This window comes from Sorex fumeus, unplaced genomic scaffold (assembly GCF_029834395.1).
Source record: "Sorex fumeus unplaced genomic scaffold, SorFum_2.1 ptg000007l, whole genome shotgun sequence".
Taxonomy (NCBI): Eukaryota; Metazoa; Chordata; class Mammalia; order Eulipotyphla; family Soricidae; genus Sorex; species Sorex fumeus.
Genome location: NW_026606064.1, coordinates 61,752,684 through 61,778,703, shown reverse-complemented (window position 1 = coordinate 61,778,703; position 26,020 = coordinate 61,752,684). Strand labels below are relative to the sequence as shown.

The 26,020-nt window shown below is 38.4% G+C and overlaps 1 protein-coding gene across 2 annotated transcripts in view; it reads left to right on the top strand.

The window, feature by feature from the left end:
• The window catches only part of GAD2 (glutamate decarboxylase 2), a 72,739-nt gene that overhangs the window by 18,672 nt on the left and 28,047 nt on the right, over positions 1 to 26,020 (top strand). For both annotated transcript variants that reach the window (XM_056130797.1, XM_056130806.1), the window contains exons 8-10: positions 10,001 to 10,080; positions 22,031 to 22,085; positions 24,629 to 24,745. In XM_056130797.1, the coding sequence (XP_055986772.1) occupies positions 10,001 to 10,080; positions 22,031 to 22,085; positions 24,629 to 24,745 (252 nt within the window). The remainder of the gene's footprint in view (positions 1 to 10,000; positions 10,081 to 22,030; positions 22,086 to 24,628; positions 24,746 to 26,020) is intronic.

Genomic DNA, 26,020 nt, shown 5'->3' with positions numbered 1-26,020 from the left:
GGTTTGTGGAAGAATGTGGAGAAGAAGGATAACAAGGGAAAGACTGGTGGTCCTGATATTAACAAGGCAGGGAAGGGAGGTTAAAGGCATGAAGAGAGAGAAAAGAGGCGAATTCCAGCTTATTCGAAGGTTGAACTTCAAGATCTGCTTGCTGGTGCCTCTGGTATATCATGATTCCACATCCTTCTGCTCAATTTTTCTCTGCACACAATGTACATCTCTGGCAAAGTGTTCACACACACACACACACACACACACACACACACACACACACAAATCAAGGCCAAGAATGTTTTATAAAAATCAGGGCTAGAGAAGGTAGAGCCTTTTGTGAAGATTCAGATGAGTTACAGGCTCAGATCTTCAAACTAATTTGTTCATCTTTTCTCTGTTGGTTAAAAGTTAGTGAACAGCTGCTTCCTGCTAAAAAAGATCTCATCCTAGACCTTCTGATGAGTAAGATCTCCATACTTGATTTTAGAATGGGTCCAGGATTGGAGGTATTGAAGTCTATTTATCCTACCTGGATTGTCAGACTCCAGCCACCAAAGCCATACCTCAGTACTGGTATCTGTGGCTGGAGATTTTTGGCAATAAATAGTGGACATTTCCTTACTAGCTCTTTTCTTACTAGTTCTGAGCTTATGGTCAAGTTCAAATACATATGTGAACTCTAATCTACAATACAGACTGTTTTCATACACCCCATATTCTATAGACAATAAATAATAAATATTTAATGTAACATGGTACAAAGAGAGTGGGGTGGCAGTAAACTATTTCACAGGATGGTCCATGAAAGTTATCTATATGGATGATATATAGCAATGACCTCCATCCAGTGAGAGACAAAGGTCTATGCATATTTGAGGGAATTATGATTTTTCTAAGAAATAGAACATCAAGTATAAAGGCCCAGAGAACTTTGGAAGGACAAGTTCAGTAAAGCTCACAAATGGGTCCAGGAAAGGCACTGTCCCCATGTAGAAAGGGCAAGAGTGGGAGGTTGGAGATAAGGGGAAGAGCGAGACAGAGATAAAGACAGAGATACTGGGGGTTCTTTTAATCTTTGTGTTCTCTGGTCCACACTGAGGCTCACCTAAAGTCCTATGGACCACGCAGGTGTTGAACCTAAGGCTGAGTAAAATACCTGAGTGTGACTAGCAAAGACTTGAAATAATTAATGCAGCTTACTAAACTGCTTATAGAAATTATTTTTTATTGGGGGTGGGGGTTTTAGGCCACACCTGGAGATGCTCAGGGCTTATTCATGGCTCTATGCTCAGGAATCACTCCTGGTTCTGGTGCTGGGAACTTATTTAACTTAGGTCAATCTCGTGTCAGGCAAGTACCCTGTCTGCTGTACTATCTCTCTGGTCCTTGCATATAGAAATTCTAACAGAGAAAAACTTTAAGAAAAATTTTAAAAATAATAATTGTAACAGGAGATTCTAACATGTCAAAATACTGAAGTGGTTTATTTTAAAGCTTTCAACCATAGCGGCTGGAGAGTGGGTAGGACGCATGCCTTGCACACTGCCAACCCAGGTTTAATCTCCAGCATTCCATATGGCCCCCAAGCACAGCCAGGAATAATTCCAGAGTGCAGAGCCAAAAGTAATCCTTGAGCATCTCCAGGTGTGGCCCCCAAAAAACCAAACCAAGGGGCTGGAGCGGTAGCACAGCGGGTAGGGCACTTGCCTCGCACGTGGCTGACCAGGATTCGATTCCCAGCATTCCATATGGTCCCCTGAGCACCGCCAGGAGTAATTCCTGAGTGCATGAGCCAAGAGTAACCCCTGTGATTGCCCTGCCACAGAGACAGGGGGGATGGGGGGATGGGGGTGGGAGGGATATTATCCATGGTGGTGGAAAATGGGCACTGGTGGAGGGATGAGTATCTGATCATTGTATAATTGAAACCAAAGCACAAAAAATTGTAAATCTACAACTTTAAAAAAAAATAAAATAAAGGGAAAAAAATTTAAAATAAAAAAAAAGAGTAACCCCTGTGCATCGCCACGTGTGACCCAAAAACCAAAAAAAAAAAAAAAACCCTAAAACTAAAGAATTGCTTTCTGTCATTCCCTTTGTTTTCTCATCATTCCTAAAAAGAAAAAGGATTTATGAAAGGATGCTCGATTCTTTTTATGTTTTTTGCTTTTTGGGGTCACATTCGGCATTGCAGCGGGGTTACTCCTGGCTCATGCAGTCAGGATTACTCCTGACAGTGCTCAGGGGACTATATGGGATGCTGGGAATAGAACCGAGGTCAGCCATGTGTAAGGCAAACAGCCTACCCATTATGCTATCGCTCCAACCCCAGATGTTCAATTTTTAATTCTAACTCTTAATCTCATTCACCTCAAACCTCAAAAGCCTACTAATTTTTTAAATTTTAAAATTATTTTATAAGTACGAATCTCACACTTATTTTCACATATTTTAAATGTGATTTAAATATTTTAAATGTCAACTGAATCACGTAGCCTGTATCTAGATTATGATATTGAAAATAGAGAAATTAATCTTCCATCACCTTTGAATGTTTAATTTAAATTCGCATCTATTACTCTTGAACCAAAGTATGATTTAGTCCTAAGTAATCACTAGATTCTATCAGAGACCTATTGTTCTTTTTCCAAACTCTGAGCAGGGCAAGTGTGAGAAGTATTCATGAACTCATTCTCCAACTTCTCAATTGATGAGACAGTGATTATCACAAGAATACTTATTTGAGGACTCATCTGAATGCCTAGAACTTTCATTTTTTTCGTGTTTTTGTCTTCTGAAGCCACCTGAGTGCATACTTCCTCATTTCCACTTTGGCAGAGTCCTTCAGATGTGAACGCCACACATCTCTCATTCCCTCGCTTCTAGGCAAGGTATCCTTTAATTTCTCTCAAGACCCCTGGGCCTCAGATTCCTCAGCACTCAGAGGATACAGTTTTGATGCTGCTGTGCTCTGGTTCATCACGTGCTTCCATTAAACCTCGTTCCATAGATTAAAAATGATTCTGGGTGTGTTGTCTCACCAACACAGGGATGTGTCATTTAAGCCCTCTTCACGCAATATCTTTTTTTTTCTGTCTCTCCAGTCTTGTCCTCTTCAAGGGTTCCTTGATATTTGCAGATATTGAGCTATTTCTCTGTTTCCTTTCTTAAAAATATAAATAGACTCCGTTCGGAACCCAGTTTTCTCCGTCATACCTCATATCACCTTTGTTCCCTTGTCTAAAAGCTTTATATATATATATATATGTATATATATATATTATTGAATCACCATGAGATAGTTAAAGCTTTCATGTTTGGGTTACAATCAGACAATGGTCAAACACCCATCCCTCCACCAGTGCACATTCCCCACCACCAATATCCCCAATATACCCTCCTTTCCTACCCTCTCCCTGCCTCCATGTCAGACATGATTCCCCATAATCTCTTTCTACTTTTGGGCATTATGGTTTGCAATACAGACCCTGAAAGGTTATCATGTTTGGTCTTTTATCTACTTTCTGCTCACATCTCCCATCCTGACCGATTCCTCCAGCAATCATTTTCTTTATGATCCCTTCTCTATTCCAGCTGCCTTCTCCCCTTTGCTCATGAGGCAGGCTTCCAGCTATGGAGCAATCTATCTGTCCCATGTATATACTGTCCTTAGGTGTCAGCCTCATGTTCTGTTGTTTTATACTCCACAAATGAGTTCAGTCCTTCTATGTCTGTCCCTCTCTTTCTGACTCATTTCACTTAGCACGATACTCTCCATGTCTATCTATTTCTAAGCAAAGTTCATGACTTCATCTCTCCTGACAGCTGCATAGTATAGATGTATAGTGTAGATGTACCAAAGTTTCTTTAACTAGTCATCTGTTCTAGGGCACTTGGGTTGTTTCCAGATTTTAGCTATTGTGAACAGTACTGCAATGAACATATAGGTACAGATGTCATTTTTACTGTGCTTTTTTTCATCCTTGGGATATATTCCCAGAAGTGGTATTGCAGGGTCATATGGAAGCTCAATTTCTAGTTTTTGAAGAACTGTCCATATTGTTTTCCAGAAAGGCTGGACTAGTGGGCATTTCCACCAACAGTGAAAGAGTGTCCCTTTTTCCCCACATCCACGCCAGCACTGGTTACTTTTGTTCTTTTGAATGTGTGCCAGTCTCTGTGGTGTGAGGTGATATCTCATTGTTGTTTTGATTTGCATCCCCCTGATGGCTAGTGATATGGAACATTTTTTCATGTTTTGGCCATTTGTATTTCTTTTTTGAGGAAATTTCTGTTTATTTCTTCTCTCCATTTTTTGATGGGGTTGGAGGTTTTTTTCTTGTACAATTCTACTAGTGTCTTGTATATCCTATATATTAATCCCTTATCAGATGGGTATTGGGTAAATATTCTTTTCCATTCTGTGGACTTTTTCTGTATTTTGGTCACTGTTTCTTTTGAAGTGCAGAAGCTTCTTAGTTTAATGTAGTCCCATTTGTTTATGTTTGCTTCCACTTGCATGGTCAGTGTTGTTTCATTCTTAAAGATGTTTTTAGCTTCAATGTTGTGGAGAGTTCTGCCTACATTTTCCTCTATGTACCTTATGGATTCATGTCTGATATTGAGGTTTTTAATCCACTTTTATGATCTGACTTTTGTGCCTGGCATTAGACAGAGGTCAGAGTTCATTTTTTTTTTTTTGCAGGTAGCTATCCAGTTTTTCCAGCAGCACTTGTTGAAGAGGCTTTCCTTGTTCCACTTCACATTTCTTGCTCCTTTGTCAAAGATTAAGTGGTCAAATATTTGGGGGTCTGTGACAGAATATTCAACTCTGTTCCATTGGTCTTCAGGTCTGTTTCTAGCCCAGTACCATGCTATCTTAATTACTACTGCTTTGTAGTACAGTTTGAAGTTGGGGAGGGTGATGCCACCCATCTTCTTTTTCCCAAGGATTGCTTTAGCAATTCGTGAGGGTTTATTGTTCCATATGAATTTCAGGAGTGTTTTGTCTATTTCTTTGAAAAATGTCATGCGAATCCTGATAGGGACCACATTGAATTTGTATAGTGCTTTGAGCAGTATTGCCATGTTGATAATGTTAATCCTCCCTATCCATGAGCAGGGGATATGTCTCCATTTCCTAGTGTCCTCTTTTATTTCTTGAAGTAGTGTTTTGTAATTTTGCTTGTATGGGTCCTTTACCTTTTTGGTTAAGCTGATTTCGAGGTACTTGATTTTCTGAGGTATTATTGTGAACATTTTTTTAATGTCTATTTCTTCTCTTTTGTTATTTGCATATAAAAAAGCCATGGACTATTGGGTGTTGATTTTGTAGCCTGCCATTTTATTAAACTGACCTATTGTTTCTAGGAGCTTTTCTGTAGAATCTTTAGGGTTTTCGAAGTATAGTATCATATTGTCTGCAAATAGTGATAGTTTGACCTCTTCCTTTCCTATCTATACGCCCTTGATACCTTTCTCTTGCCTAACTGCAATGGCCAGGACTTCCAGTACTATATTGAATAGGAGTGGCAAAAGTGGGCAACCTTGTCTTGTGCTCGATCTTAGAGGGAAGGCTTTTAGTTTTTCCCCATTGAGAATAATACTTGTCGTGGGCTTTGACTATATTGAGGAAAGTTCCTTCAATGCCTATTTTGCTGAGAGTTTTCAACATAAATGGGTGCTGGATCTTGTCAAATGCTTTCTCTGCGTCTATTGATATGATCATATGGTTTTTATCTTTTCTTTTGTTGATATGATGGGTTATGTTGATCGATTTCTGAATGTTAAACCATCCTTGCATGCCTGGGACGAATCCTACTTGGTCATGGTGTATAATCTTTTTGATGAGTCGTTGGATTCTATTTGCTAATAGTTTGTTGAGGATCTTTGCATCTGTGTTCATCAGAGACACTGTTCTGTAATTCTCTTTCTTTGTGGTATCTGTCTGCTTTTGGTATCAGGGTGATATTTGCTTCATAGAAACTGTTTGGAAGTGTTTTTGATACTTCAATTTTGTGGAAAAGCTTAAAGAGGATTGGGAGTAACTCCTCTTTAAAGATTTGGAAGAATTCACTAGTGAATCCATCTGGGCCAGGACTTTTGTGCTTGGGGAGACTTTTTATTACCGTTTCAATTTCCTTGATGGTGATAGGTCTGTTCAAGTATTCCAGGTCTTCTTGGTTCAGACTTGGGAGTCTGTAGGAGTCTAGGAATTTATCCATTTCCTTGAGGTTTTCATGTTCCGTGGCATAAAGCTTCTCAAAGTACTTCCTGAGGATCCTTTGAATTTCTGTAGTTTCTGTTGTAATGACACCTTTTTCATTTCTGATTCGGTTTATTAGGGTTTTCCCTCTCCCTTTCTTTGTGAGTTTTGCTAGAGGCTTATTGATCTTATTTATTTTCTTGAAGAACCAACTCTTGGTTTCATTGATCTTTTGGATTGTTTTTTGGGTTTCCATCTCATTAATCTCTGCTTTGAGTTTTATTATTTTCTTCCTGCTGTTCAGATTGGGCTCCTTTTGTTGGTCATTCTCCAAGCTCTTAAGCTGTGAGGTTAGGTTACTTATGCTGACTTGCTCTTCCTTCCTGAGGAATGCTTGTAAAGCTATAAACTTTCCTCTTAACACAGCTCTAAAAGCTTTCTATATGGGCATGTATTTTTCCTTAAGTATGTGCCATTTGGTACAGCCATCAATTATCCTAGGTAATTGCTTCTCATTTGAGGAGCCCTTTTCTTTCTCATTAAAGAACAGACAAAACTACTTCCTCTCATTGACCAGGTGCACCAAATCCCTTACTTATTCCCAATTTGCCATTTGGCAATTTAGTGCTTAAGAGCTCATTCACCAAAAGTCCTAATTTGAATAGTTTGTGTGTGCTCAGTGGGGCAGCTGCCTCATCCATTCTGTGCCCTCCTGGCAGTACGATTGATGCTTTGCACTGTGTCCCCCAAGCTCCTGTTTTTCAGTCGCCCAGGAATCTGCTAAATGAGCATGAACAATATTTTTAAATTGAGAGAATTGAAAAAAAAAACAATGAAATTTTCTCTTCTAACTCCCAGAAATCTTCCTAAAGACTGTCTACTTTTTTTCCCTTTTTGAAATTGCTAAATGGGGCTAATGGCCATTTGCCATCACTTTTTTAGTGACAGTTCATCTTTTTGAATGCAGAAGCATTCAAAAGAAATTCAATAGAAATTAAGTGCCTTGTTTATTGGTTTACTTTATTTTCTGGCTTATCAGACACACCTCCTAAAAATGTGTATGACCACTTCCTACAGTGCATATTTGAAAATTCAGATGAATCCAAAGGGGGTATTTTAGAAGAACCCTCTGCAATCAGAACTTAAAAATTCCATCTGGATGTGGGGAAAGGGGGGTACTGGGGACATCGGTCATGGAAAATGTGCACTGGAGAAAGGATAGATGTTCATCATTGTACAGTTGAATCTCAAACATGAAAGCTTTGTAACTCTATCTCACAGTGATACAAATAAAATGAAAATGTAAGGTGGAGTTCATGCCGAATTCAATCAGCTTAATCAATGGCTGAACAAATAGCAGTATTCCTACATTATTTTAAAAAAAATTTCAGCCAGCAGCCCTTTGGTGATGTAAATTGAGGAAGCAGCCCTCCCTTTGGACAGTTTAATGATGTGTAGTTAATAGTGAGAGGCTGCTGGGCAGATGCAGTACAGCTGGCTTAGGTTAGTTAGCCTTTCTCAGTTCTCCAAATTGCACTGTGATTACAGCCATTGAGATTCAGAACCCTACTGGAATCAGCAACCCACAGCACAAAAATTGTATGGCTGCTTGTCAATGTGACCTTTTTGCTTACACTATTTTGCTCAAATCATTAGCCTTTGGAAGCCTGCTCCAGACTGGACAATGGAGTAGAATCCAGGAACTGTACACTACCGTCTCAATGTGGAGAGAGTTAATGTGTTCTTATGCCTCTCAACTAAGCACAATTGGCTGAAATTAGCATGCAGGGAAGCAGGTCTTTTACAATTTCCAGTATTGTTATTTTCACTCAAATGCCCAAGTAAATTTTTTGAAAAGGATTCAAAAATGAGTGAAGGACTTATACAGGCTTTCCCCCAGAGAAGATGTACAAATGGCCAATAAGTCCAGGAAAAGATGCTCAACGGCATTAATAATTAGGGGAATACAAAGCAAAGCCATAATGAGGTACACTCCACACCCTGTACAATGATTATTGTCCCAAAGCAGGAAATAATAATGGCAATGATGTGGAAAAATGGGAACCATTGTGTACTGATGAAGGGAAGGCAAAATGATACAGCTGTTATGGAAAAGAGAATGGCAATGCTTAAGAGTAGGACTGTTATATGATTCAGCATTCCCACTTAAACCAAGAAGAATTCAAAGCAAAGCTTAATATCTTTTTCAAATATTTAAACATGTTTTGAAGATACTTGAACAGGCTTGTTCATAGCACCATTATCTACAATGGCCAAAAGGTAGTCGTAACTCAAGTGTTATGATTTGAGTTAATAACTTGAGTAATGACTGAGATAAATGAAAACAGAAAATGTGGTCTATATATACAGTGACTGCAATTCATTCAGAGACCAGTTGCAACATGTATTTCAAGAACATTATGCTAAGAGAAATAAGTCAGTGAACAAAAGTGGCAATTTCTGTGTGATTCCACAAACATGAGACATGTAAGATTCACAGAGATGAACAGTAGGACAGTGGTTACCAGAGGCTGATTGGAAGGGAAGAAGAGGACATTGTTATTTAATGTATAGAGTTTTACAAGATAAAAGTAATTTCCTAGATGGTTGGTGGTGATGGTTGTACAACAATATATATATTCTTTTGCTTTTGCTTTGTTGTGTTTTTATTTGGGGGGGGGCAATATTCAGTATTGCTCAGTTGCTACTTCTGGCAGGGTTTAGAGTACCATGTGGTGCCAGGATCAAACCTCATTCCATATGCAAATAATGCACTCCAATTCCTTTAAGCTATCTGCTCAAACACACAATAAAACGCACTGAATTGTACACTTGAAAATGATCAAGATGATAAATTTGGGGGGGCCAGAGCAGTAGTACAGCAAGTAGGGCTTTTGCCTTACACATCACCGACCTGGATTTGATCTCTGGCAATGGTCCCCCAAGCACTGTCAGGAGTAATTTCTGAGCACAGAGTCAGGAATAACACCTGAGCATCACCGAGTGTGACCCAAAATGAAAAAAAAAGGATAAGTTTTTATGTGTATTTATCCACAATCAAAAAATTTTTAAGCTCAAAGTATAGGGGTTAAGGACTTTGACACTTGCCATGCTTACAGCTGACCTTGGTGCAATCCTCGGCACTTCATGTGATTCCCCTGAGCATCACTAGAAGTGACCCCGAAACACAGAGCCTGGAGTAGGCCCTGAGCACAGCGGGATGTGCCTCCACATCAGCGCCAAAATACCCAAAAACACAAAAATCAAAGTTCAAGTGAAGAATGCTATCTTCTTTCAGCAATCCAGGATTTAGAGGCCAGATCAGAAATATAGTAGTCGCTTCCTCCAAATATAGAATGTGCCCCATGAAAGGGGTACATTCCAACACCTCAAGGCCACGGAGATGTCAGTGGATGTCTGAAACACTACACAGAATTGAATCCTAGATAAACTCACCCCAAACATACTTATGATTCAGTTTAATTTATAAATTAGGCACATAATTAATTACCATAATCAATTACCAACTATGGTAAATAATAAAATATCATTATTATAACAATATGTTGTAATAAAAATTATGGGAATACGGCATGTCTGTCTCTTTCTCTCTCCTGGTATTTGTATGTTTACTCTTCCTTAAAAACTGTTGGGCCTTGGTTGACCACAACTAATGAAACTGTAGAAAGTAAAACCACTAATAAATGGTCTAGAAGAAGGAGGGAAGGAAAAAACATCAGAGAGAATGGATCCTGACTTTGTCTGTAACTGCATGTAAAGTTTTCTGTGTTGTTTTTACAGAGCCACTTCTCTCTCAAGAAGGGAGCTGCAGCCTTGGGAATTGGAACCGACAGCGTGATTCTGATTAAATGTGATGAGAGGTGAGCATGAATCTGCAACCTTGCTACTCGCTAGTTTGCAAGTTCTGCACACAGATCTCTGAGTCTGTGAACAGGTGTGCAATTCATGGATGGGGCAGTGAGCTTCCTGCCAGCCCCAAAACCACCTTTTATTGGTCCCTTCGTACATGAGTTCTTGCCCAGAGTCCTGGGATGTTGTTCCTCAACACCACAGAGATGTTCTCCAGCCCTGACTGAGTCAGAACCATCGTTTAATCCTTCAGAATATTCTGCCCTAGGGAGGTACAGAAGCGCCTTCATCACTTGCGCACTTAAGTGACAGAAAGCGTTGGAGCTCTGGCTTATAAGGGTGTCTACAATCTAGACACTAGTTTAGTCTAGTGGATTGTGTGAACTGGGTTGCTGTTGAAGTAGTATGTTTCTTCTGAAAAGATTCTCTCATTAGCAAGAATTAGCAAGAATTCACTCAAAGGCAAGAATGAATAATTCTTGTCTTTCTAATGAGTTATAATCTATGTTTTTTGCCAAATAGAGATTTTTTTCAATTCTACTATTCTTTGTACTTTTATTAATGCCTATCATTCTACTATAAGAAAGAGTTCTCTCATTCTCTTCATTCTTTCTCTCTCCTTCTCTTTTTCTCCCATTTTGTATTAATATAGACTCATGTTTAGAATTCACTCTCTCTGGCACTCTCTCACTGTCTGATTCCCCTTTCATTTGTCCATGTCTTTTTTTCTTCTATTATGGTTTCCTTTAAAATTTTAGTCCCTAGTAGCACTGTAGCACTGTCCTCCCGTTGTTCATCGATTTGCTCGAGCGGGGCCAGTAACGTGTCCATTGTGAGACTTGTTACTGTGTTTGGCATATCAAATACATCACGGGTAGCTTGCCAGGCTTTGCTGAAAACTCTTACAAAAAATAAATCTGTTCAAGATACATGATATCTGCTTTGCAAAGTCCTGTATGTGTTACTGTCTTTTCTAACTTCCCTGCAACCTAAATTTCTGCTAGCTATTTTGGTTAAAAGTTTTATAAAATAATTTCTATTGCATGGTACACATTTTTATTTTTCTTCCCAACATATCGCTTAGCTATAAAACTTATTTAGGTTTTATTTCCCTGTGCTTGGGAGATAACACACTTTTTCAACCAACTGTTTTAAACATATAAAGCATAAATAATTAGGGATCATTACACTCTTTTGTTGAAGTAGCCAAATTGCAGCCAGTGTGTGAAGGGGGTGAGGGATGCTAATGAATGCTTTCAGGTGCTAGGGGAGCGGTTGAGTGCCCTGTAATAGGGTAAACTTCACTGAGACCCTAAATCAATTATGATGGAGCAGGACTAGGGTAAACTTTCCCAGTATCATCTTTCCTATCAGTTTAAGATAACAGTAGCACAAAACTCTACATTATGCATATCTATATCATGGCGTGTAAAGCAATAATAGCTGACACCGGTATGTGTTATCGGTGGGATAACAGAGCACAGTCCCACATGTTATGCATAATTCATCTTATTTGATCAGTTAATACAAACACAAGTATATTCCTTTGCCTGTACCTGGTGCTGACATACTTTGTTTTTTTTAAAATTTATTTATTTTTTATTAGTGAAACACCATGAGGTACAGTTGTAGATTTACAAGTTGTTGTGCTTGGGTTTCAGTTATACAATGGTCGAGTACCCATCCCACCACCAGTGCCCATTCTCCACCCCCACCAATCCCAGTATCCCTCCCATCCCTCCCATCCCCCATCCCACCCTGCCTCTGTGACAGGGCACTCCCTTTTGTTCTATCTCTCCTTTTGGGTGCTGTGGTCTGCAGAAGAGACATTGGGTGGCAATCATGTTCTGTCTATAGACTACTTTCAGCATGCATCTCCCATCCTGGGCATATCTTCCCAGCACCCTTTATTTGGTGCTCCCTTCTCTATCTGAGCTGCTTTTGCCCCTACAGTGTGCGGCTGGCTTCTAGGCCATGGAGTGAACAACCTGGTGTTTATCACAGCTGCCCTTGGGTGTTAGTCTCTTATTTTGTTACTTTATATTATCCAGATTAATGCAATCTTTTATGTCTGTCCCTCTCTTTCTAATTTCGCTTATTATGATATTTTCCATGTAGTACCACTTGTATGTAAATTTCATGACTTCATTTTTTCTAACTGCTACATAGTACTCCATTGTGTAGATATACTAAAGTTTCTTTAACCAGTCATCTGTTCTCAGGCACTCAGGTTTTTTCCATATTCTAGCTATTGTAAAGAGTGCTGCAATGAACAAACAAGTGCAGATGTGCTGACATACTTTGTAAAGGATTTCTACCCAGACAGCCCTAAATGGTATTCAAAATTCTCCTTCTTCCATTTGACTCCTAACCCTGGAAGCCATGCCACACTTCCAAGATCATAGACCTACTCAGTGCAGAATCAAGGCTTGGACTGAGAAGAGAACTTCTCATGCTCACCAGTTCAACCTGGCCTCTACTCCATACCATCACAAAAGCAGAATTTTCTTTTTTAATCATAGTTAGATAATATAAGATAGATAAGATTCTCTGTATTTATACATATAAGTGTACGTAATACCATATTTTACTTATCCTGAACATGTAGGTTATTTCCTAACAGATTAGGAATATTGTGAATATTCCATGTATCTCATCAAATTACTAATTCCTTTTAATTATATACTAATGAGGGTTCTCATAGTCTGTACAGTAGTTATATTTCTAAGTTTTTGAGAAATCTTTCTATTTTCTATAGTAATTATGCCATTTTACATCCTAGTCAACAATGTATAAGACTTTCTTTTTGTCATATCAATGCTTGATATTTCTTGTTCTTTAATAATAGTCGTCATAGCAGGTATGAAATGATATCTCATTATGGTTTTGATTTGCATTTTCCTGACACTACCGATTAGTTTTTCATATACTTATTAGTGATTTTTATATATTCTTAAGGAAAATGTGTACAGAATCTTTGCCCAAGAGATTATTTGAGTACTGGTATTAAGCAGTAGCAGATTCTAATCTATTTCAGAGGTTTAACCATGTTTAGTTATAAAGTTTACAAACTGTCTTCCCAGTCTGTAGGCTCCCTTTTCATTTTGTTCATTGTTTATTTTGCTGTGCAGAATAAACCTCACTTGATTTCTAGATTTATGTAATCTCAAATGTTGGCTTTTGATTTTGTAACAAAAACTAATTGCCAGGATCAATGATAAAGTGATTTTACCCTATGATTTCTTCCAGGGGGGTTATAGTTTAGATCTTATATTTATGTCTTGGGTCTCTTGAGTTAATTTTACTGTTGTGGTATAAGAATCCAATCTAGTGTTTTTTTTTTATGATGATAACCAGTTTCCCCAACATCAGTTATTTAAGCAACTACTCTTTCTTCATGGTGTACTTGTGGCCCAAGATTAGTTGACTGTGTGTGTAGGCTCTTATTTCTGGTTTGTTAGTTTTTTGGGGTTTGGCCCATGCCCAGCAGTGCTCAGGGCATACTCTTAACTCTGTTCTCTGGGATCACTCCTAGCAGCTTGGGAGATCACATAAGATGCAGGGAATCCAATCCCCATCAGCCACCATGCAAGAAAAATGCCCTACTCACTGTACTATTGTTCTATCCCATGTGCATTTTTGGGATCTCTTTGATTCCATTAGTCTGTTTTTGTGTTAATATGTGCCATGCAGTTTTTACTACTGTGATTTTAATAATATAATTTGGATCCCCACAAGATGTGATCTATCCACCTTTGTCTTTCTCAAGACTTTTTTTCATTATTAATTTGGCGTGTGTGTGTGTTCACTCTACATGTATTTTTGTCTTTTTAAATAAGGGCCAATTCCATTGGTCCTTGGCAGTCTTGGGGCCCTCCCAGAGTATTAAACCTGCTAGGGTGTTTCTGACAGAGCTTGCGCACAACAGTCAGTGGTTATCTAGACTGCACCAGGTGATGCTTGGGGGGGCTTATGAAGTGATGGGTATAAAATTCAGGGTCTGGCACAGGTGTTCTACCACTTGAGCTATCTCTCCAACTGAATTTTATAATCATTTTTGCTATTTCTTTGAAAAACTCCATGGAAATTTTGATAAACTTAATCTGAGATCTAATAGCATTTATTTGTGCCTTCTTTCATCAGTATCTTTAATCTCCTCTTAATTTTTTTCCTAGAATATTCTTACATTATTATAAATGGAATAGATTTTCATATGTTGATCTTAAATCTTGAGGTTTACTTAATTCATTTATTATTCTAACTTTTTTTTGGTTAATCTTTAAAGTGTCTATTTACAAGATCATTCCATCTACAAATAGAGTTTAACTTCTTTTTTATTTGATTTCTTTTTCATGTTCGTTTGCTCTGGCTAGAACTTTGCCAAGTAGAAGTGGTTAAGAGTGAACATTGTTGATTTATTCCTCATCTTGGAGGAAAAACTTTTAGCTTTTCATCTTTGAAGATGATGTTAGTTGTAGGCTTGTTACATATGGCCTTTACTGTCGTAGGATATGTTTCCCCGTGAGCCTTCTTGTATTTCAGAGAAAATTTCCATTTGATATATATAATCCTTATAATGTATTATTGACTTGGCCTTGCTGTTACCACCTATGTTCATCAGAGATTTAGCCTGTATGTTTTTTCTTGTATTATCTTTATCTGGCTTTGGGATAAGGCCAAAATTTATCTCATAAAATGAATTTGTAAGATATCTTTTCTATTCAAAATATTGGAAACATTTGAGATGAATTAACATCAATTCTTATGTGTTTGGTGAATAATCAACTCTGAAGTCATAGAGTTGTGACTTACTTTGTTGAAGATGGTTGATCACTGCTTTGACTTCTTATGGTTTACTAAGATTTTGGTGAGAATCTTTGCATCGATGTCTATCAGGAATATTAGTCTAATTTTTTTTGTCCATGCTGTTTCTGTCTGCTTTTAGTATCAGGATAATCTTGGATTCATAAAATACGTTTGAGAATTTTTTCCTCCTTTCCAGTTTTACAAAAGAATTCGAGACAGACTGGCAAAAGTTCTTCCTTAAACATTTGATAGAATTTACTAGTCATTGGGTCCTGGGCCTTTATTTTGTAAGAGGTTTATAATTACTGATTACATCTCCTCACTAGTAATCAATCAACTCAAATGCTTTATTTCTTCATTAATCAGTCTTAAAATGTTGTATGTTTCTATGAATGTGTGTACTTTTTCTAGGTCATTGCTCTATCCTTGAGAATATTCTGGAAGCACTTTAAACAGCACTCAGGTTTTGTGGGTAGAATGCTCTGGAAATATTTACTAAATACATGTGATCTAATTTGTAATTTAAAGCCATTGTCTCCTTGCTGGTTTCTTATCTGCATTATTTGTTTATTACTGTACATTGAGTAAAAAATTCCCTAATATTGTTTTTCAGTCAATGTTTCTCTTTAGGTCAGTTAATATTTGCTCTCAGTGCTGTTATTTTGTGTGCATATATGTTAATAATCATGATGGTATTGATCTCTTTATAATTATATAATGGACATGTTTTTTCTTTTTTTTTGGTCCATGTTTTTTCTTGCCATCTATTTTAGATGACAGGGTTGTTTTGTTTGTTTGTTTGTTTGTTTTTAGTCTGATATAGGAAGAGAAGATTTCTGCACTTCAAAATTTTTCATTGATTTGGAGTATCAGTTTCCATTTCTTTGCCTTGTTTATGTTTCTTATTACAGCTTTAATGAATCTCATGTTCAGCTTATAGTTAGGTTTTGTTTTTTAAACTGTATGGTCATTCTATGATTTTTGATCAGCAGTTTTTTTCCAGTCCATTTGCATTGATTTGTATTAATACGTGAGCCTTTGCTACTGTCATCTTGTCTGTAGTATTCTGGTTCTATTTCCTTATTCAAGTTTCTTTGGTGCTCTTTATAAATTTTTATTGTGGGTTGAGGAGATTGTACCAGAGCTAAGGGACTTGCCTTGCATGAAGCTGACCCAGGTTTGATTTCTGGCACCACATACGTTGCCCTGAGCACCACCAGGGGTGACCCTTGAGTAAAGAGACAGTAGTAAACCATGAGCACTGCAGCAGATGTTAGCAAGTTTCAGAAAAAGAACTCAAGTTTTTATTGTCCTCTCTATGAGTTTTAATATTAAATGTTAAAAATTATTCTTAAAACATCTGTCCTAAAAGTTTGAAGAAAGTTTTTAGGTATCTTTTTATCCACTTCTTGGTTATTCAGTTTTAAGTTTTTCCGTGAACTTAAATATTTTATTTACGTTTTGTAGGAGGAAATTAACTATTTCCTCAAATAAGTTAAGATTAGCATAAAGCTTCTCTCAGAATTATTTTACATTATTAAAATAATTTTTTTTTTGCTTTTTTGAGTCACACCCGGCAATGCTCAGGGGTTACTCCTGGCTCTGCACTCAGGAATTCTTCCTGGTAGTGCTTGGGGGACATTATGGGATACTGGGAATCGAACCCGGGTTGGCCACGTGCAAGGCAAATGCCCTACCCGCTGTGCTATTGCTCCAGCCCCTAAAATAATTTTATCTATAACCATTTTTTCTCTTTTTAAATTGCATTAAATTCATCAGTGGCTGAATAAATAGCAGTACTCCTACATAAAAAAATAAATTGCATTAAATTCCATTTTTCTTTTTTCCTTTTTGAAATAATTATGTATTTGTATATAATTGTTTTTGTCATACCAGATTTTGAACGTATGAATTAGTCCTACTTTATAAAGCTTCTAGTTTATTAAAGAATGTGTATATTTTTTCTGTCTACATTGTTATTTTCTTAGCTTCTTGGATTAAATATTTATTTTATATTTTATTCTCTAATCAGATAATTAGACAATTATTTTTATAATTTGAAGAACTAAATTAAATTCTTTAATTTAATTTTTCAATTTAAATTATTTAATTTTAGAAGCATTTCAGGATATGTGTTTCCCTCCGAGGATGATATAGGATGCTTCTCATATTTTTATGTGTAGTATTTCTACGTTATGAATTTTTAATATTCTGTAATTACAGTTTTGATTTCCTTCTTGACTCAAAAGTTATTTTGAAGTGTTACGCATGGCTTCTTATAGGTAACGTGAAATTCTTATCAGAATTATTTTCTTTTCTCTACACATATGTTCAGGGAAGATAGATAATTGTATAGGAAGGAGGAAGGGTTTATTAGTAACCCTTCTTGCTTGTGAGATACTTTGCCTTATTAGACACTTCCCTCTTAGTGCCATATTTGCCCACATTGCAGTAGCAATAAGGTTTTATTTGAAAAAGAAAACAATTCTCATCACCTCATGCCTGGACTCCCAATTGCACATCACTTGGCATTTTGTGGTGTCTGTATGCAAACTCCTGTTTTCTGGGAAAATGTTTAATTAATCAATCAATTAATTAATTTGTATTTGGTGGCCACACCCAGTGGTACTCAGGGCTTCCTGCTGGCTCTGTGCTGAGGAATCACTCCTGGCGGGGCTCTTATATGGTGCTGGGGATAGAATTCAGGTCAGCCACCTGCAAGACAAGTGCCCTACCCACTATTTTATCTCTTTGGCCCCATATAAAATTGTGCAACCTACCGAGAGTATCCGCCCACACAGCAAAGCCTGGCAAGATACCCGTGACATATTTGATATGCCAAAAACAGTAACAAGTCTCACAATGGAGACATTACTGGTGCCCGCTCGAGCAAATGGATGAACAACTGAACAACGGGAGGACAGTGCTACAGTACTATTGTTGATCTGGAATCTCAAGGCAAAACAGTTACATCAAAGCTAGCAGTCTGGTTCCACAATTCTCACTGGGATGACAGTTCTAGCTTAACCCTAACAGCTCACAAGGAACCACTTTAAAGCTTACTTGTGAGCCTAAGGCAGGATTGTAAACATTAAAGGTGCATGGGGTTTTTTTGCTATCACAGTATGTCCAATAGAGGATGCAACAGCTGCCCTGCAAAGGCTCCTGCACAAGCGGCTTGTCTGGAAAAGCCAGTGCTGACCAGACAGCTCCTAATCCTCAGGAGCCTACTGTCACCCGCTGGCACACAGACAGTCAGGAGATGATCAGGACCACATCTGATGTCCCTTCTGCTCACTTCTGCCCTGCCACCCGGAGCGCTCAAATCCCAGGATCATGGGAACACTGTGGGCAATACGTAACTCTGCTCTTTAAACACCTACTGGCTGAAATGTGTGTTTGTCAAAAAATATTTCTCAGTGTGTGGGCCGAGGGCTGTTTCTGGATTGCTTATTAGGAAGGTTGATCCCTAGATGTGCTTATCTATTTACTCTGTTTAGTAAATACTTCTGGTTAGGCCTTTTCTGGGGCTTACATGCTAACTTTGTTAGCATGTAAACCCCAGAAAAATAAATACTATTCTGATTGCAAATAAAGTGTTTGGCACAGAATTCGTGCATAGAAATGATTTGTAGGATAAATTAATCCCTGGGCCCTTTAACTCATCTGTTGAATCAGAACCTTTAGGGTAGGCCTAGGGTAGCCTCCAGGAATATGCATGTAAAACCCCTTAGAGGTGGTTTTTATGCACCCTGACTTCCTTTTGTTTGTTTTTGGGCATTGCTCAGGGGTTAGTCCTGGATATACCCTCAGGAAATACTCCTGGCAGTGCTTGAGGGACCATATAGGATGCCGGGGATTATATCCAGATTGCCCACAGGGCAAGGTAAGGGCCTTGCCCATGGTACTATCTCTCCAGTCCTATGCACCCCAAATGTTAAGAACCATTGTTCTCAAGTAATGTAGCCAATTCTGAGAAAAATGGAAAGATGACACATTTGGGGATCCTCATCCAGCTGCATGTTAGATGTTGAAGGAAGGGACCATGCTAATACATGAACAAGCCTTAGATTACATGTTCACCTTCTTGTCACAGGTCTCCAGAAAATATGTATTTGCCACCTGCAGTGTACAAAGCTCTGGGATCCTAAGAGGGCAAAATGATCTGGGCATGGAAAGTAAAGTCCTTAGCAGAGAAAATCTACACTGTCGCTGTGTGAGAAATCAACAGTTGGGCTAGATAATTGGGTGAACTTTCCCCTTCTTTCTACCCAATACTCACTGACAGGGAAATACAATTATTTCGTTCAGTACTGCTTTCTTGACTATATCAGAAACTCTAAGCAAGGGACTGGAAAGATACATCTGTTTAGGCCCTTGCCTTACATCTGCCTCTCTCCTGAGTCTATTTTAGGCATCACATGTGGCTACCTTAGACTTTCAGGAGTGATCCTTAAGTGCAGAGCCAGGAGTAAGTCCTGAGTACTGCCAGATGTGGCCTCAGAGCAAAACCTGACCCAACCTCAACTTTCCTCACTTTTTTCCTGAGTTATCCCCAGCCTTTCACCAGCAACTGGCCTTGAGCAGTCACTTCCCACTGTTAGATTGTTTCCTTTCTTGAAAACAGAAGTAATTAAATTCAAAATGAAATAGAAGCTGCTGCCAAGCCCAATGACCCTTCATCTGAGACTTCTGGTGACACCTCATTTTCTCTGCTTAGTGGAACATTAGGATGTGGTTTCAAGAGCAAATAATAGTCCTGCTCTCCACCTGAAACTCTTCAAGGCAGAAGAGTTTGACTTGTAGTAGATGAAGCAAAATAGAAATTTTCAGCTAATCCCTAAGAATTTTTTCAGTCTCTGTGTTCACCTACAAAACTACTGTGACCATTTTAATGAAAGTAAAGTTAATGTACAAAATAAATATAATTCCCAATTTCCCCCTGAAAGTTGAGCATCTTATTTAGAATATGACACTGTCCACTGCTAGATGGGGGTCAAAGGTGCCAATCCCATACGCTTTTGACATAAGTGAATGACAAAATAAGTGACTGCAAGTACAGTCAAGTCCAAGTTTGAAGGATGCCTCCAAACCAGGCAGTGAAGTGGTGGGAGAGGGATGCTCTTCAAAGCACCTTTCTCTGAACCACTGCACCTTTCTGCTCTATTAGCCTCTCCTGGAGAATCCCATCTCACAAAGTTGAACTCCTCTGAGTCATTTAATGCCTTTGCTCCATTCCACCACTGTCTAATCACTGCTGATGTGTCCATTACCATTGCCCAAGTGATTGCATTTTAACAGCCTTTCTTTGGAAAAGCTCAATCAGTGAAGACTTTCAGGTCTAATGTCTACTTCATAGTCCAACTATCTTGTAACTCCTTTTTTATTAGCCTGCAATCAAGACTGCAGAAACAAAATTACTCACTCTATAATGCCCCAATTATGTTGACAGAATAGTAAAAAGACATTAGAAAAGTAATTTATCATAACATTTTAATGCTGAAGAGATAGCACTAGACAATAAAATGAGCTAATCCAGTTCATTTTACTATCTAGGATCACGGAGAGAGCTACACATAGACTGTGGAACTAGTGATAAATATCAGATCTCCACTTATTACTCACTAAAGGCTAGTAGTAACCCCCACCCATTCATTGTGACAACCTGAATTTAACTCCCTCTATGTCTTCTCCTGAATTACATTTTAAATCCCTTTATCAATGACCCTTGGATAAAAAGCTGGGCAAATTTAGCAGACTCAAGAGAACTATTTTTATTTAAAAAATATTTCACTCCATCCAGAACCACATAACTGCAGTCTTGCATCAATGAATGACATTCTGAGAGATGCATCTTCAGGTCATTTTATTACCATGGGAGTGTCTTATAGTGGAATCACACACTTGTAGATGGAGTAACCTAGTACACCTATGTACACGGTAGAGACGAAGAAGACCATCTTTGTGTAGGTGTGGTCCATCATTGTCCAAATTGCCAATAGAACAATCCTCTGTTTTTTGTCTGTCCCCTCCTTTAAATAATCAGAACAGAACATGTATAATTCTCTCAATTGTAAAGACTAATACCCACTTCCCATGGAACACTTCCCATGTGCCAAATCCTGTGAGCATGTAGCAACTGATTTAATTCTGTAATTCCATAAGCAATATTAGCACTGTGTTCTGGGCATAATTGGAACGGAGAAATTAAGTCAGTCAACAGAGGTCACTTGCCTAGTCTAGCTTCTTGTAGAAATCAACTCTCCGTTGAATATTATGAGGGCAAAGTCTTTTGTTTGCTTCTTTTAGATTGTTCTATTTTTGTGGATTTTTTTTCCCCATTTGAGAGGTCACACCCAATGGTGCTCTGTGGTGACTCCTGGCAATGCTCAGGAGATCACACCATCAAGGAATAGAATCTGGGCCTCCTGCTTACAAAGTATTCACTCCAGCCCATTGAAGTATCTCTCTATTCCATTTGGGTGTTTTTTTGTTTTTTGTTTTTTTTATATATATATAAGCGAAGTCCTGTCTGTTCTTGTTTTAGAAAAGAAGATTTTCAGGGAAAAAAGTCTTTTTCTCCAATGCCTGTCTACCTAATGGTTTAATATCTGAGTCCTTTTATTCTAGACCTTCTTTAGGGTTTTAGTACTCAGCTTAATAGTTTTGGCTTAATAGTTTCATTCAAATGTTTCTGACTAGATTTCCTTTCTTTAAAGCATTTGTCTATATGGGAAATTGTGGAACAGTTAAATAGTAGATTTGGAAACACTTGTTTTTGTGCAATTATCCTAGCATTGCTGAGCTTTTGCTCCAAAACAGACTCCTTTCTAACCGAATTAAGTCATTAGAATCACAAAGTAAACTGTATGTGAGTGTCACAAATGTGGCTCATCTCCATAGGTTACCTGGAATCTTCTTTTTTTCTTTTTCTTTTTTTGATCTAGAATCTTCTACATGTGCCAGAAGCTACAGCCATACATTATGCAGGGAATGAATGCACTTCTTTCTGCAAGTAGTCCAGGAGTTGTTTTAATTGATGACTAATATTAGTAGTTTATCATCACAATATCGTGTCACAATATCATGTATCCACTTGTAAAGACAAATAAATTATTCAAAGCAAACCCATAATATATTTACTTCTCCTTTCAGGGGAAAAATGATTCCATCTGATCTTGAAAGACGGATCGTTGAAGTCAAACAAAAAGTAAGTTTTTGTAAGAGGCTTCATTCAGCCCATCCCAAGCTGAAAACAAACATTTCTATTTCCATCTAGTAAAGAACACACTTTTATTTTATTTTTCAAAGAGGACTCAAATCTCCTACTGCAATGATAATATAGATTTTTGTATCTGGCTATTACTTACTTAAGGCTCTGCTTTTGGAAAAGTCCAAGTTGCTGAATGAATAATGTGCATGATAATATTGTAAGAGTTTCAAAATCATTTGTCATCCTAAGTCATGAATATTGACATGAAACAGATACATATTTGAAAGGTCTTTTTTAAAAATTTTTTTTATTAGTGAAACACCATGAGGTACAGTTGTAGATTTACACATTTTTGTGCTTGGGTTTCGTTTATACAATGATCAAATACCCATCCCTCTACCAGTGCCCATTTTCCACCACCATGGATAATATCCCTCCCTCCCCAACCCCCCCATCCCACCCTGCCACTGTGGCAGGGCATTCCCCCCTGTTCTCTCTCTCCTTTTGGGTATTGTGGTCAGCAAAAGAGGCATTGAGTGGCAAACATGTTCAGTCCATAGTCTGCTTTCAACATCTATCTCCCCTCCTGGGAGGATCCTCCAAACACCCTTTATTTGGTGCTCCCTTCTCTATCTGAACTGCGCTTTCCCCTAGAATACCCGGCTGGCCTCTAAGCTATGGAGTAATCCTCCTGGTGTTGATCTCAGCTATTCTTGGGTATTAATCTCATATTTTTTTATTTTATATCCCCCAGATGAATGTAATCTTTCTATGTCTATCCCTCTCTTTCTGACTCATTTCGCTTAGCATGATACTTTCCATATTGTACCACTTGTATGTAAATTTCATGACTTCATCTTTTCTAAGAGCTACATAGTACACCATTGTGTAGATGTACCAAAGTTTCTTTAACCAGTCATCTGTTCTTGGGCACTCAGGTTTCTTCCAGTTTCTGGCTATTGTAAAGAGTGCTGCAATGAACAAACAAGTGCAGATGTCACTTCGACTATACAATTTTGCCTCTCTGGGATATATTCCCAGGAGTGGTATTGCTGGGTCAAATGAGAGATCAATTTCTAATTTTTTTTATATGGAATATCAAAATATGGTGTTTTATTTATTTTTTATATGGAAGGAAAAGATGCCACCTAAGGGAACTAAATAGAAGAATGACACATTAAAATGATTAAATTATCAATTTCTAATTTTTTGAGAAACGTCCATACTGTTTTCCAAAAGGGCTGAACTAGTCAGCATTCCCACCAGCAGTGAAGGAGTGTCCCTTTCTCGCCACATCTATGCCAGCATCGGTTGCTTTTGTTCTGAAAGGTCATTTTTACGAGTTGATATAGAATGCTAAGGTAGCATGTGATTTGTTTGTACTGTTATGGACTTACTTTTTCCACTTGGACACATACTATTAAAATTCCTTCTCCAAGCATGCTACTTTTTAGGAAACCATTTAGACCAGGTTCCAAGAGTAATAATTCTAAAGAACTGCTAGAGTCCCACAAAGCTCTACAAAGTCATTATTCTCCCTGAACAGCTTGCAAACTAGAAGTTTTGATTTTAGAGCTCTCTTAATTCAATTTTTAGGAAATAGTATCTATAATTCCTAGTTCAATCATGTAACACTTATCTTATTATTATCATCCCAAGGATAATTTTTTATTTTTATGACCCCCCATCCCCACTCCCACTCCCCACCCTCACAATGGCACCTAGGTTTCTCTGATTCTTGTACTTGAGCTACTATGAACACAAAACTGGATCTTTGCTGCCATCTAAGGGCTGACTCTATAAATTATTTCCTAAAAATGACTGTCCAAAGGCTTTTTGCCATCTTTCAGAGGCTGCCTGTCATTTCAATCTATTTCATTCAGCCAAGGCTAAGAAACACAGATAAAAGACAGGTTAATTGTTTGGCTCCATGTGAATGCTGCTTTTTAAAACTCCAAATAACTTACCTGACATTTTCTAAATAGGGATAATGGATTCTTCATCCTCTTGCCTGCGCTTCCTAAAGGATGCATTAAAGGCCTTGTTCAAAAACAAAAAAGGCAAAATGTGGGCCATGGACATAGCTAGACAGTAGAGCACAACATACCTTGGGTATGGGAGGCCCTGAGCCTTGGGTTTGATCCCTGGAGAGAGAGGAAGAGGGAGAGGGAGAGGGAGAGGGAGAGGGAGAGGGAGAGGGAGAGAGAGAGAGAGAGAGAGAGAGAGAGAGAGAGAGAGAGAGAGAGAGAGAGAGAGAGAAAGAGAGAGAGAGAGAGAGAACGCTCTGGGTCAAACATGAGCTCTTCTGAGAATAGAATATCTGTTCTAATAAGGTGACTGTGGTCCAACAGCAGGGCCCCCTCAACTCAACTCAGGTAAGAGGGAATAAGCCTCGTTTCTGCCAGGCTTCAGGAAGTCTATCACTTTTCTGATCTTGCAATGGGTACAAGGGGAGAGAATTTTCACAGCTTTTGTCAGCATTTTTAAAGGAACTTTGACGCCTCTCCTTTAAAATATTTGGCTTTCTCTCTTTTACATAGGGATTTGTTCCTTTCCTTGTGAGTGCAACAGCTGGTACCACCGTGTATGGAGCGTTTGATCCCCTCTTGGCTGTTGCTGACATTTGCAAAAAGTATAAGATCTGGATGCATGTAGATGTGAGTATCCCACAGGAACTGCCACTAAGGTGTCCTGGAACATTTCTCACATAGAGGATGCTCTCTCTCCTCTCTCCTGTCTCCTCTCTCTCCTTTCCTCTCTCTCTCTCTCTCCCTCTCTCCCTTCTTTCTCTCTCCCTCTCTCTGTGCCAGTTCTCTCTCTCTTGCTCTCTTGCTCTCTCTCTCTCCTCTCTTTTTCTCTCCCCTCTCTCTCCCTCCCTCTCTCTCTTTCTCTCTCTCTCCCTCTCTCTCCTCAAGATGATTTTTAATTTTTAAATTGTGAAATTTGAGCTCATAAAGATGACACAGCCATGGGTTGGATGGGACAGCACAATGGTTAAGGCATTTGCCTTACACACAGTCAATCCATTTTGATCCCCAGTAATGGGTTGGTCCCCTGAGCAGCACCAAAAGGGACCCCTGAGCACAGCATGCAGAGTAAGCCCTGAACATTGCCACTAGGTGTGGCCCAAAAACCAAAAATGTGAAAAAAATAGAGATGCCAAAGACAAATTAGCCCCCAATTCACACAGTACACAACAATTCCAAGACTTATTAATCCTCTCTGTTCCCAAATAAGGTAATATTCTCACTTCAAAAATCAGCATCAAGTATCTAAATACCCGAGTACTTAGATCTCAATTCATAATCTCTTGGTTGAATACAGAAACTTATGTACATGTACAGTCATACCCATGAAGATCTTACTTCTCTATAAAAATGACCAAGAGAGTGAAAAGGAGTTGCATTGATATTGGAAACCCCAAGTATTATAAAAAAGAAAGAGAACAAAACTCAAGTCAGGCTTAAAAAATAAGAAATGATGCCCAAAATGTTCCTTTTTAGAAGTTTCAACAGAAGGGATTTATGTTTACATCAGTTTTGTTCAAAGTACAAGTCATAGGTCAGATCCTATTTGCAAATTGTTGGTTAATGATCCATGATGGGAAAAGAAGTTAGTGCCAACATCACTGAGCACTGTTTGATTCAGCTAATTTATTTACTTACCTTATTGCAAGATCTTCTTTCTCAATAAAAGGAGCCATAGCTGACCTCCATTCTAGTGCAAGTTTATGTTGTTCAGTGGCACTAACTTAGGTCATTTGAATTTTTAAATAAATATTCAGACAAAATTAAACCCACCCTTCAGGATCCCAGTACTCCCATAGGCTCAGCCAGGTAGCACTGTAGCACTGTCCTCCCATTTTTCATCAATTTGCTCGAACGGGCCCAGTAACGTCTCCATTGTGAGACTTGTTACTGTGTTTGGCATAT